This window comes from Chlorocebus sabaeus, chromosome 12 (assembly GCF_047675955.1).
Source record: "Chlorocebus sabaeus isolate Y175 chromosome 12, mChlSab1.0.hap1, whole genome shotgun sequence".
Taxonomy (NCBI): Eukaryota; Metazoa; Chordata; class Mammalia; order Primates; family Cercopithecidae; genus Chlorocebus; species Chlorocebus sabaeus.
Genome location: NC_132915.1, coordinates 102,626,581 through 102,640,884, shown reverse-complemented (window position 1 = coordinate 102,640,884; position 14,304 = coordinate 102,626,581). Strand labels below are relative to the sequence as shown.

General features: G+C 46.0%; 1 protein-coding gene across 7 annotated transcripts in view; it reads right to left on the bottom strand.

The window, feature by feature from the left end:
- The window catches only part of GARNL3 (GTPase activating Rap/RanGAP domain like 3), a 174,961-nt gene that overhangs the window by 160,202 nt on the left and 455 nt on the right, over window positions 1–14,304 (bottom strand). For 2 of the 7 annotated variants that reach the window (XM_037994105.2, XM_073021939.1), the window contains exon 1: window positions 13,818–13,974. The exons of 2 other annotated variants lie outside the window; for them this stretch is intronic. In XM_037994105.2, the coding sequence (XP_037850033.1) occupies window positions 13,818–13,909 (92 nt within the window). In that variant the 5' untranslated portion in view covers window positions 13,910–13,974. Of the gene's footprint in view, window positions 1–9,521; window positions 9,649–11,810; window positions 11,911–13,817; window positions 13,975–14,304 lie in introns of those variants that run through there. 3 more of the 7 variants (XM_073021937.1, XM_037994109.2, XM_073021938.1) reach the window with 3 other exon arrangements.

The following is a 14,304-nucleotide window of genomic DNA, read 5'->3' as shown; positions in this document are numbered from 1 at the left end:
CCTTGAGTCTTAGTATTGTGAGTCCAAAGGGATGGGGGCAGAGAGAAACACAGCCTATTTCACAGTTAGGCCTCTCCTCAAGGACACAAAGAAGTAACAGCAGTCTAGAGAACTTGTCTGGGAGCTCCAGATTCGGCCCCTCTAGCTGTGGCAGCCACAGCCAAGCCTGATGAGGCCTAATTTATGAAGTCTCAAAGAGACCACACTTTGGGAGGCTGAGGTGGGCGGATCACGAGGTCAGGAGTTCGAGACCAGCCTGGCCAACACGGCAAAACCCCGTCTCTACTAAAGATACAAAAAATTAGCCAGGCATGGTGGCATGAGCCTGTAATCCCAGCTACTCGGGAGGCTGAGGCAGGAGAATCACTTCCTGGGAGGCGGAAGTTGCAGTGAGCTGAGATGACACCATTAAGCAGTCTAGCCTGGGTGACAGGGTGAGACTCCGTCCTCAAAAAAAAAAAAAAAAAAAAAAAAGACCATGGAAGAATATAACTACGCCTAAGAGGCATCTCAAATGCTAGTAGGGAGACCCCCTGAATGCAGCACAACAGCAAAAAGGATAAGATCTCAGTTTTGGCTCCTTCAACTTGGCAGCCACTTCACCACCCTGATCACTGACCTTCAGCCATACGGGAAGGTGGGAAGGGAACACAGGGAACATGGGAAGCTTCAGGGAGCTACACCTACTCAATTGCACCCTTAGTCTTAAACACGCCTTGTTCTGACTGTTCACTGAAAACTCCCTTGACCCAGGCATAAATCATCATTCTTGCAGGTCTTCAAACCAGAATCAGCTTTTGAGGTTGGAGTGACGCAGCCACCAAGTAAGCAGCAACCCCTGCAGAGCTGGCGCAATGGGAGGCTACAGTGAGCAGTCGGCTGTCAGTGGACGAATCAGGAGTGGACACCAGGTTCCCTGTCGCCAAATCTAAACTGGCCCCCTCCCACACACACTCCTTATATGCTATAACCTCCTACTCCATAGCCCTTATCACTGTCGGAAGTCATCCTAGTTACGCATTTGTTTACTGGGACATGGTCTATCTCCCTCCACTAGAATGTCAGCTCCATGAGGGGGCAAGAACCTCATCTGTTTTGTTCACGGTGTATCCCAAGCACTTAGCGCATAGCGGTCTCCACAAATAGCTGCTGAATGCATACATGACTATGTGAATGCCAAAAGCATTAGAAAGATATTCATCTGGCATAGGGAGAACATGTCAGGTTGATCTGGCCTTTCTTGAATGAGGTCACTGCTGGCTTCAGTCAGGCGGATAGGAAACCTGCTCCACTGCTTTACCAGTCTCTGACAGGCAGCTGCTTTGTGAGGACTGTGACAAGTGCACAGGAGCAAAGACAATCCATCTGCAAAACATCAACCCGGGCTTGATCTATGGAACTGACACTGGGGAATACTTAGTGGCTGGCAGTGCTTCTAGAGACACTTTTTTCTCTGGTCTTAAAATGCAAGATAGATATTTATGTCCTTACTTCTACTTGTGCTGAAACTATGCAATCACTGACACTTATGGTTGGAAAGTCTACCTCAAGCACCCAGCTGAGGCTGGACTGCCCATTTTTACCTCCTCACCCACTAAGGTGGTTCCTACATGGGCGTGCCAGCTATGCAACAGCACACCCATGTACAGGGAACTTTTGGCTAGTGTGTGACCAACTTTCCATCAATATGTCTCATTTATTTTTGTTATGATTGGAGAAAAATACTGTCTGTGGCAGATTCTGTGGAATGACTTGCTCAATACCCACTTCAGTCCCCTTCCATTGTGCAAAAGTTGGAAAGCTAAAACTTAAATGTCCTCAACTCCTTTGCAGTTAGAGTTCTGGATGTGATTTAGATTCCACAAGTCAGATGCACTCATGAGAGACTCTGACTTGGAACTGAGTCAGTGGTGCAAAGGAGAGGATAAAAGCATCGTTTTGGTTTTGCAGACAGTGACAGGGGTATCATGGTTCTAGAGTCAGCAGCTTCTTGATTCTCCAGCTTTCTGAAGTAGCAGTGGTGGCTCTGGGGATCCAGGCAGAGTCGGCAGCATGGGTCTGTAGTTAAGTCAAGGTGCCAGGAGCTCCTTGCTTCTTGATTGATCAGCTTCTTGACATGATGTGGCAGCTTCCTTTCCTGAAGATCGCAGAACAGAGTGGTCCTAGGAGCTCAGACTGCAGTCGGCTCTCCAGCCATTTCAACAAACTTGTACACTCTTCATTCCCTGGATCAGTACAACAGCCCTTTCCGCTTATATTGGGTAGAGTGGATTCTGTTGTCTGCAACAGATTACTGACTGATATGCCTTTTATAGTGTCTGTTAGATTGGATTGTGAGCTTACCAGTTTAAATGACCCTGTGCAGACTGTAGAGTAGGGCACAAATTTCTTCTTCTGGAGGAAGAAATGAATAACTTCCAGTGGGCAACAAAAAAAGACTGCATATTTTTACTGAAATATGTAGGAATGTTGTCTTTTAGAACAAAAGAGAGCCTGCTCAAAGCACTAGGTAGTTCTGCTCAAGCAGCAAAGAAGTGTTGAGGAGCAACCAAAAGAATAGCACACCAGGGTCGTGTGGAGGCTCACACCTGTAATCCCAGCACTTTGGGAGGCCAAAGCAGGGTGAACTGAGGCCAGGAGTCCGAGACCAGCAGGGGCAACACAGTGAGACCTTGTCTACAAAAAGTTTAGTCCTAGTTACTCAGGAGGCTGAGGTGGGAGGATCAGGTGAGAGTATCACTTGAGCCCAGAAGTTTGAAGTTACAGGAGCTATGATCACGCCACTGTGCTCCAGACTGTCTGGTCTAGAGACAATAGATCTAGACACCCTGTTTCCAACAGCACACTAATTGAGGATACTTCTGAGGCCACTGTTACACTGAAGTGTGATTGTGCTATCACTGCTGCTCACCTGCTTAGCATTGTTTCGAGTCTTTTCAAGTTTGTTACCAAAAATTATATTCGTAAGTGTGCAGGAAACATAAAATAGTTGAGAAATACTAGTCTAACTTATAGATGCTTTGACATTTCTGATAACAACATTTTTACTGCACCTTATAGTAAGCCATCCTAGCTTGGGGCAGAACTAACTGCAGGAATGTACTTTCAGGTACTGAGTCCACCCAGTTTTAATATACCTCATACCCACTGTGATTTCAGGTCTAGCCAAGGGCCATGCTGAGTGGGCCTAATGTCTTTGTAAATGAAACCCTGTCAACTGTGGTAAGGCAGCTGTCATATCCTCCATGAATTTCCCTTTTCATGTAAAATGCTATTCTCCCATATTGATTTTTTTCCCTTTTTGGATCACTTCCATCAGATATAAACATCATTATAAAACAAGAGCTAAAAAACCCAAACAAAAACAAATTTTCAACTCACACTCCCTCCACCTGTGCAAAGAGTTGACTATATGCGTTGTTTCCAATCATCTCCTCTCATTATCTCTTGAAGCCAGTCCAGTGAGATTTTCACCCTCACTGTTCCAAAGAAACAGTTTTGTCAAAGGCTACCAGTGGACCAATGATGCTAAACCCAGTGGTCAACTCTTAGTTCTTCATTTTGTTTGAACTATCGACATATGACACAGAAAATCATTCCCTCTGCTTTTCTTAAAAAACAAAACAAAACAAAACTATGAGAATCTTATTTCCCTCAAATAAAAAATGTCAATCACATTATGTATCCATGACACAATGGTTTCACATTCAGGTCTCAAGTCTACATTTCACTTGGGATTTATATGAACAGCTAATCAAAGTCTACCAAATCACAGGTTACCTTTCCTGACTAATAAAGTTTCTGTAGTGATTCTCTTTCCTAACATCTCCTGATATCCCTTTTTTCCACAAAATGTTTACGTTTCCCTATTTCACTGTGATTCACAATCACATTAAAGAACAAAGCTAAACAAAACAAAAACTTTGGTGCATTATTTCAAACATTTCCTACCTGAAGATCGATATCTGCTCTGTCCTAAGGCAGCCACCAACCACAGGTGGCTATTCAGCACTTAAAATATAGCTAGCCTGAAGTGAGATGTACTGTAAGTATAAAATGCATACTAGATTTTGAAGACAGTATGGGAAAAAAGGAAACTTTCTCAATAATTTGGCCACTAGAAAATTTTAAATTACATATGCAATTTGCCGGGCGCGGTGGCTCAAGCCTGTAATCCCAGCACTTTGGGAGGCCGAGACGGGTGGATCACAAGGTCAGGAGATCGAGACCATCCTGGCTAACCCGGTGAAACCCCGTCTCTACTAAAAAATACAAAAAACTAGCCGGGCGCGGTGGCGAGCGCCTGTAGTCCCAGCTACTCGGGAGGCGGAGAAAGGAGAATGGCGTGAACCCAGGAGGCGGAGCTTGCAGTGAGCTGAGATCCGGCCACTGCACTCCAGCCTGGGCGACAGAGCGAGACTCCGCCTCAAAAAAAAAAAAAAAAAAAAAAAAATTACATATGCAATTCTGTACCCTGGCTATTGCCAGAAGCTGCTTGTTTCTCTACATTTAACACATATGTATATGCTAGGTATCTTTCCAAGTAGAAATACAAATTCACAGCAATCTTTCCAACAGATGATTCATATTATATTGATATACTTCTGATGGACTTAAAACTTTTATAAGTGCTATGGTCTAATGTCTGTGTCTCTCCAAAATTCCTATGTTGAAACTTAATCCCCAATGTGATAGTATTAAGAGGTGGGGCCTTTGGGAGGCGATTAGGACATGAGGGCTCAGCTCTCATGAATATGTCCTTTGTGACCGTATAGCCGAATCCCAAGAGCTTATTCACCCCTTCTACCACATGAGGACACAAAAGGCGCTGTAACAGGCCCTCACCAGACACCAAATCTGCCGGCACCTGGATCTTGGACTTTATAGCCTCCAGAAGTGTGCACAATACATTTCTGTTGTTTATAAAGTACTCCGTGTAAAGGATTTTGTTTTAGCAGCCCAGATGGACTAGGGCAACAAGCAATCCTACAGTGAATATCCTTCTTTGTAAATCTCTTTGGGCAGTCACACCTCATTGCTAACTCAGACTTGCTTACTGTCCTCTAAGATCCCAGCTCTAGAGACAACCAGATGTGGGGTTTCTATTTTCCCACATCTCTATACTCTCTGCCTCTGTATATCTCCGCATGCTGCTGTAGAATTTCTCCTCCCAGAAAACCAGCCGTGAGTCTCACTGCAAAGGACAAATCTTTTATAATTTTCCTACAGCACTGTTTGTCAGACTTCATCTCTCTTAAGATCTTTAACTCTGGAAACCAGACAACCAAGCATAATCTCTCATATTAACATTCTAAAGCAAAACTAATTTGACTATTGTCTTCCTCCAAAAAGGAAGCTGGTTTGCATTAATTTAAAATCTTAGTGAATAATAAAAGTTGTTTTTTCTCTGCTCTTAGAAGAACAGACATAATATGAAAATTAATTTTCTTCTGCTGGCCCTAAAAGCCCATTATGTCAGCCCAATACAAGACAGCTTTTAATAGTCTTTCCCAAGAAGACTGCTGTTTTTCCAAAAGAAAACTGACAGCAGCAGATTTATTTGTGATTAAATACTTAAGAGCCTGATACAACAAAAAGAGTAATAATGTAACACAGAGGAATGAAGACTGTGAAAAAAGCTCACATTAAAATATCTGTTCACAAAACTACCTGAAAAAAAGAAAGTCTGGAAAACTACAAGAAAAACAAACTCTAAGAGTCCCAAGAAACATAAGGAAGAACCCCAATGCATAATGGATAACTGCTCTTTTCTGAACTTATCTTGGCCTGGAAAGCAATATTCAGGAACAAGAAAGCATTTGTCTTGGCACTGAATCTGTTCTCACAAGGCGTGGGTTCTATGCATTACTAATAAGGAAACCACCATGTACAGAGCAATATTTGGGAAAGTAGAAAATGTTTTCCATTTGTAATTCAAAATCATCTGTCTATGGTAGGGCTCTGTACCCACAGTGGCTAAATTTAGCAAGCATAATTTAACCACGTAACTAAGGCGGTCTTTTACAACAAAAACTAAAAAAAATACAGAAACCCCAATTCTGTGACCCTGGGTAGCATCTGGGTATCCATATTTTGGAAAAGCATCCCAGATATAATGACTTTTTTTCTTCCAACCCAATATCCATTCTCTTCTTCTGGTAATAGCACTGTGGTTTTCCTTTGAGAAATCGCTACCTCTTGGTCTCTGTGAATGGAAGATTTCAGCACGTGATCAGGCCCAGCCAATGAGCATGTTTCACCCCCTTCCAGCCAAAGCAATTGGTTCAAGAATGACAGTGGAACCCAAGAGAGCCAATGAATGTCAACTCAAGGACATATGCTAGAATTATTACTGTTATTGTTATTTTAAGAGACAGGGTTTCACTCTGTCACCCAGGCTGGAGTGCAGTGGTATGATCCTGGCTCACTGTAGCCTCAAGCTCCTACTCTAATGATCCTCTCATCTCAGGCCCCTGAGTAGCTGGGACTACAGGCATGCAACACCATGCTCAACTAATTTTTATTTTATTTTTTATTTTCTTTTGAGACAAGGTCTTGCTCTGTCACCCAGGCCAGAGTGCAGTGGTACATCATGACTCAGTGAAACCTCGACCTCCTGGACTCAAAAATTTTGGGATTACAGGCACAAGCCACCATGCCAAGTCATGTGCTAGAATTATTGAGAAAGCAGCCCTATATTTCTGCTGGGATCCTACATTGAAAGTAAATCTGGAGTAGTTAACTTTCTTTGACTCGATGAGGAAAGGCCTTGAGAATAAAGTCAACTCAGAAGATGAAGACTACTAATGTCATTATTTAAGCACCTGGAGCCATCTTTTCCCAATGCTTGGTGTCTACCCCAGCATTTTGCAATGGCGGGAACCAATAACTCTCCTTTGCTTGTCATTCATAGCTTTTGACAATATTAAGAAAAAATTTAACTACTGGTAAGGCACTGATATCAGCCAATCAGGAAAGATGCTAATGCAGGCTGGGCATGATGCCTCATGCCTGTAATCCCAGTGCTTGGAGAGGCCAAGGTGGAAGGATCACTCGAGCCTAGGAGTCCAAGGCCAGCCTGAGCAATACAGGAAGACCTCATCTCTACAAAAAAATGTAAAAATCAGCCAGGAGTAGTTGTGCATACCTGTAGTCCTAGCTACTCAGGAGGCCAAGGCAGGAGGATCAGTGAGCCCAGGAGTTCAAGGCTGCAGTGAGCTATGATCATGCCACTGTACTCCAGCCTGGGCAACAGAGTGAGACTCTGTCTCTTAAAAAGACAAAAAGAAAGGATGTTGATGCGTTACTACTCCTGCTTCAGTAGCTGAAGGAGAAGGGTTCAACGGTGATTACAACTGGATTAAGAGCCACCTGATGATTGAGGCTACATCTGAAATCAGCCTACGAACATTGGTACTACAAGTGGCCATGAGAGCATCATGAGTGATGGGTGGCAAGAATAATGAGGCAAGCTTTGATTTCACTCTCAGGGAAAGATAATGCAGCTGCTCAATACTAAAAAGGCTTGCTTTACGAAGTGGTGGGCTCCTGGACCTTAGATGTAAGAAAGAGAAGCCGGATGATCAACTACAAAGGTTGTTGCAGGAAAGTTCTGGTATTACTCAGAGGGTTGGTTTTCAAAGTACTGTATGCCCCTGGGCCAGCAGTATGGCATTACTTATGAGCTTGTTAAAAACACAGATTTATGGAACCCACTGATGACCTTGTGAATCAGAACCTCTGGGGGTGGGGCCCAGACAACTGTGTTTTAAGAAGCCCTCCTCCTATGTATGCTCTGTTTGAGAACTGTATTAGCAATCTGACTCAGTTTCGTGAGTCCCATTCCACAGATTCCGACTAAGTAGATTTGGGGTGAGGCTTGAGAATTTGTATTTCTAACAAGTTCTTAGGGAATGCTGATGCTGCTGGTCCAGGGACTACACTTTGTCTGAGCAGCTGACCTAGGTGATATCTAAAGTTCCATTCAAAGTTGAGATTCTTTGATCTTCAGGATTCACCTCACAAATTCAATCCTACTAATATATAACTCTGTTAGTGTGGCAGCTCATATGTGATTTGGCCTCCATGAAATATTGTAGCCAAAATGACACAGCTCAGAAATAGAAAATAATTGAAAATAACTCTGGTTCATCGATTACTTGATCATCACAAAGGGCAAAAGATAACAGATGTATCTTAAAATATTGTTTGCCTGTATTAGCCTCCCTCACACAAAGTAGGTTTTCCTGTATGTTTCACATCTAAACACCCCTAAAAGTTTTGTTCAGCAAATCCTAGCCATTTCCCTAGGTACCTATTGTCCTTCTCCTCACCCACTCTCTTCCTAAATCTGCAGCTCAAAAATGCAACAAAGCAAAGCGGAACCTTGTTCTGAGGGCAGGGGAGGAGGAAAAACTGAATAGGCAACGCTGAAGTTTCAATCAGGCAAGGGGAGGAAAAGGTTGAGAAGAATTTTTATGTAAATTTTTTTTTTCCTTTTTTTCAGACGACGTTTCACTCTTGTTGCCCACGCTGCAGTGCAATGGCATGATCTTGGCTCACCGTAACCTCCGCCTCCTGGGTTCATGCGATTCTCCTGCCTCAGCCTCCTGCGTAGCTGGGATTACAGGCATGTGACACTACGCTGGCTAATTTTGTATTTTTAGTAGAGATGAGGTTTCTCCATGTTGGTCAGGCTGGTCTCAAACTCCCGACCTCAGGTGATCTGCCTGTCTCGGCCTCCCAAAGTGCTGGGATTACAGGCATGAGCCACCACACCTGGCTGAATGTCATTTTTGTCCAGAGCAGTTACCATTTACTAAAGCTTTGTGCCAGGTACTGTTTTTAGCACTTTGTATAAATTAGTTCATTTAAAGCTGACAGCAATACTTTGAGGCAGGTCATTTTATAAAGGAGTTAACCAAGGCTCAGAGGGGTTACACAACTTGTCCAAGTTCACACGTGGTGAGTGAAAAGACAGAAACTTGAACCCAAGTCTATCTCACTCCAAAGCCCTTGTTCTTTAACACTATCTGATGTGCCTTCCTACAAAATGATGGCAAACACATCTAGGGCAAGTGGTTTAAAAGCATAACTGTCTTATTCTACTGCCTCCAGGTTTCCCAGCTAGTCTCTCACTGCCCCTGCCTGGAGGCCCAATGCCTGGGCTATTCCCTTCGCCTTTACATTCATCAGTTTGCTGTGTCTGCAGGCTAGTTAGTTATCAGAGCTGACATCAGATATTTAGCCAACAGAGTTGCCAAAGTGAAAATAAGGCCTTTCTTCTCCTGATGCCAACAAGATGCTTAGGTAAATACGGCTAAACCAGATTCTCAAAGGCCCTAAACATGAGGCATTTAAACTGCTGGGTGTGGTGGCTCAAGCCTGTAACCCAGCACTTTGGGAAGCCGAGGCAGGACGACAGCTTGAGGCCAGGATTTCGAGAGACCAGCCTGGGAAACAAAGTGAGATCAAGTCTCTACACAAAATTTTAAAAAGTAGCTGGGCATGGTGGTGCTCACCTGTAGTCTCAGCTACTCGGGAGGCTGGGGTTGGAGAATTGCTTGAGTCTAGGAGTTCAAGGATGCAGTGAGCTTTGATTGTGCCACTGTGCTCCAGCCTGGGCAACAGAGTTAGACCTTGTCTCAAAAACAAATGAATACATAAAATTGATATAACAGAAATGAGAAGGAATTATGGACTCTGGGTAAGGGAGGCTAATCTGGTAACAGGCCCACAATTGAGGCAGACGCTGTCGCCTCTGAAGAACCTGCAGAACTTTCTGAACATCCACAGGCCCAGTGCCACCCTGGACTTTCTGAATCAAAAGGCCTGGAGCAGGGGTACCCATATGCACCTGTATGGCTAAGATGGTCCACACGTGATTCTGATGCACAGCCACGGTTGTGAGGTAATTTGGATTAATGAATTAAGGAGGTAGTTTTTCGAAGCAACAAAAATAAGGGGAGGAGATACAGATGAACATTTATCTGTTTTAAATTAAGGAATTCACTTTTACTTAAGCATAAACAGGGCCAGGCACAGTAATTACAGACTCACGCCTGTAATCCCAGCACTTTAGGAGGCCCAGGTGGGTGGATCACTTGAGGTCAGGAGTTTGAGACCAGCCTGGCCATCATGGTGAAACTTCGTCTCCACTAAAAAATATAAAAGCCAAGTGTGGTGGCGTGTGCCTGTAATCCCAGCTACTCAAGGCTGAGGCAGAAGAATTGTTTCAACTTGGGAGATGGAGGTTGCAGTGAGCCGAGATTGAGCCACTGTACTCTAGCCTGGGTGACAGAGTGAGACTCTGCCTCAAAAAAAAAAACAAAAAAAAAAACAAAACAAACAAAAAAAAACCAACAACAACAAACAACAAAAAAGCATAAACAGGAGGAAGATCTGACTAAATTTTAAAACAACCACCACAATTTAAAAAAGCTTTATCAGAAACATAAAGAAAATAAAAAGGCAAATAATAAACTGGAAAAAATATTTGCTACATATTTGACCCAAACAATTAATTTTCTTAATAAATAAATAAAAAGTGCTTCAATTCAATAAGGAAAGCATAAGCATTCCAAAGGAAAACGGACAAAGTGTATGCATCTATATTTCAAAAAAATCAGTATAAATCATGGATAAATATAAGGAAAAGTTTCACCTCACTATGAAACAAAGAAATTCAAATTAAAACAAGGTACCACTTTGGCAAATATTTATAAATGATAATGCCTAGTATTGAGAGTGGGGAAAACAGGCACACTCATATGCCCCTGGGAGACTATAAATTGGTACAACTCTCTGGTGCGCAATTTAGTATTATGCTTCAAAAGTCTTTAAAATGTTCATTTTCTTTAAAATGCTTTAAAATGTTTCTTTAAAAGGCTTTAAAATGTTCAATAACTCCCATCACTTCTATAAATTTATGATGACATCTTTACAAAAGTTGACCTCTTCATAGCTAAACAAATGCACCTGGATTTACAGCATCTTTAGTAAGAGTGAAAAACTGTAAGTAAACTACATGTGTCCAGTAAATAAATGGTAACATATCCATATGACGGAACACCAGGCAGCAATTTAAAATAGATTTCAGAAAAGTTTAAGGATGTGTGGAAAGCCTTACACGATATTAAGTGGAAAAGCAAGTTAAAACATTAATATAAATATACACACTCATAGTTAAGAAAAAAGGCTAGTTAACACCTGGTGGTACTATGGGTAAATACAAATTTAATTATCCTCTTTATATTTTTCTTGATTTTTCAGATTTCTTCTCACAAACACAAATTAGTTTTTTTTTAATTTTATTGAGATAGGGTCTTGCTGTGTTGCCCAGGCTGGGGTATAGTGGTGCAATCACAGCTCACTGTAACCTCAAACTCCTGGGCTCAAGTCATCCTCCTGACTCAGCCTCTGGAGTAGCTGAGACTACAGGCATGTGCCACCATGCCTAATTTCTTTTAATTTTTGTAGAGATGGGGTTTTGCTATGTAGCCCAGGCTAGTCTTGAACTCCTGAGGTCAAGGATCCAAGCGATCCTCTTGCCTCAGCCTCCCAGTGCACTGAGTATCGGTGTGAGCCACTATGCCCAGCCACAAATTAGTTTTTTGTTTTTGTTTTTGTTTTTTTTCCATCTCACTCTGTCGCCCAGGCTGGAGTGCAGTGGCGCAATCTCAGCTCACTGCAACCTCTGCCTCCTGGGTTCAAGGGACTCTCCTACATCAGCCTCCCCAGTAGCTGGGATTACAGACGCCCACCACCACACCCGGCTAATTTTTGTATTTTTAGTAGAGATGGGGTCTCACCATGTTAGCCAAGCTGGTCTCAAACTCCTGACCTCAAATGATCCATCCGCCTCGGCCTCCCAAAGTACTGGGATTATAGGCGTGAGCCACTGCGCCTGGCCTGCAAGTTAATTTTATAGTCAGAAAAAATGATAATCATTTTTATCCTACAGCTAATAAGATAATGTCATGGAGTACCAAATCGAGAATAAGAAAACTCTGGAGGCCAGGAAATCATTAGTCTTTCAGGTATAAGGTTATGAAGACAAAGGAGAGGGTAATAAAAGTGGGAATTCAAAGGAAAACATTTTCTAAACTGGCACTACCCAGTATGCTAGACTTTAGTACTAGGCGGTTATTTATATTAGTTAAAGCTAAATAAAATGTAAAATTCAGTTCCTTAGTTCAACTAGCCACATTACAAGTGCTCCATGGCCACAGGTGGCTAGAGGCTACCATAACACACAGTATGGATTATAGGTTTCCATCACTGCAGAAAATTCCTTGGGACAGCGCTGCTCCCTGTATTCCACTTCAGGTCTGAGGGATCCAGCTTCCGGCTTGTCTCTTCAGCCTCATCCCTTGGTTCAGTTTCTCACATCCTTCATGCTCCAGCAACAAGCATGTATGCACCACGAGGACAGAGATCATATCTGTCTGGTTCTCCAAGTCTAGTTGGGGAGACATACTACCTGGGTAACTACACACACTGTTATGGGGACTTGAAGACAGGCGCACAGATTATTAACACAGCAAAGAGCTCAATCTGGGGTTCAAGGAAGACTTCCGAAGGAGAAGGTGTGGGCGTACACAGAGAGGAAAGGAAAGAAAATTCTAGTAGAGAAAAGAATGTGATATGAATGAGGGCCCAGATGAGACACAGTGCAGCACAAGGGAGGAAGCACCAGCGGGTCAGACACTGACTCATACAACACACAGTTGATGTCCCATGGGCCAGGCCTGAGCCAGCTCTGGGCACCCAGCAGTGACCAGGACAGCTCTGTTCCCTGCCCCCGCGATGCTTACATGCCAGGCTCACCAGTACTGCTGGAGCGCCAAGGGTGAGGCAGGGAATGCCAACAACTGAGGATGGATGCTTTAAGGCCAAGTCAAGGGCCCCGCACCTCATCTTAAGCATCCTGGTTAGTTTGCTTTTATCCTAGCAATGGAACACTCTTACTGGCCTTAGTGCGGGTCGGAGTCCACATCCCTCTCTCTCTCTGTCCCCCACTCTGGTCCCTACCACTGCTGTGGGCAATGGGGAGCTCCTCAAGGGGTGTTGGCCGCGAAGGGCACAGTCACAGCTTTAGGGAGACCCCTCCCGCGGCCGGCTGGGGTGTGGATTTCAGAGGCGTCAGAACAGAGACGGGAAGTGTGGCTGAGAGGACGCTGGAGTCATCTCCAAGACCTGAGAAAATGGTAGGGCCAACTTGAGCGACGTCGAAGCAGGAGAATCCGTTCCAAATTCAGGGAATGCCAGGGAAGCTGAGGGAGGGCATGCGCCCGGGCGGCGGTCGTCCCGTGAGAGGCCCCGGGGGAAGAGCAGCCGAGGGGCGCCGGCGGCCCGGGCAGAGGCTGGCGTCGCGAGGGAGAGGGGCGCGGGGGCCGCGGGCGCCAGGGCGAGCCGGGGCGGGGAGGCAGCAGGTGTGCGGCTGCCGGGGCACGCGGGGCGCCGGAAGGAAGCCTCCAGTGGACAGAGGAGTGAGCTCCCGACCTTGCCCTTGAGCGTTTACCGGAGGTGGGCAGGGCACGCTCTCCTCAGCCCATGCCCTGCCGAAGCAGCGGGCGTGCGGGGCCTGCCACCGGACCGACGCTTCTGGACGCCCGACACCCGTCCCCTCACCTCCCGCGCGACGGCCCGGCCCCTCCCACAGTCCACGGCCGCTCAGCCCGGGCTCCGCGCCCGGTCTCCTCAGAGCCTCCGCCGACCCTTCCCACGCCGCGGCCTCGCCCCGCTGTCCCTTCACATCGCTATCCCCCCACGTGGCCAGCGCCCCGCCCGGCCGCACCCCTCCCCGGTCGCAGTACCTTGGGCTCTCGAAGCTGCACCCCCTGCGCCGCAGCGCCGCCCTCTTCTGCCGCAGGAGCGCAGCGGCCACCCCGCCGGGCTCCGGCTCCATCGCCCCGGGCGGGGGCCGCGGGCTCGGGCGCACTCGGGTGGGCTCGGTCCTCGGCCGGCCGCTCGGCTCGCATGCCGCAGCCCACGCCCCGCCCCCCGCCCCTCGCTGGGCCCAGGCCCCGCCCCGGCCCCGCCCCGAACCACGGCCCAGCCCGCCTCGCGCCTCTCATCCTGGTTCAGGCCCCGCCCAAGCCCCGCCCCGAACCCCAGCCTGCCTGGACCCTCCGCGGGGCCCAAGCCCCGCCCCGCGATCACTCACCCTGGTCCTGGCCCCGCCCCACGATCGCTCACCCTGGTCCCGGCCCCGCCCCGCACCCGCTCAGCCTGTTACAGGCCCCGCCCCGCGCCCGCTCAGCCTGTTACAGGCCCCGCCCCGGCCCCGCTCTCAACTCCTGC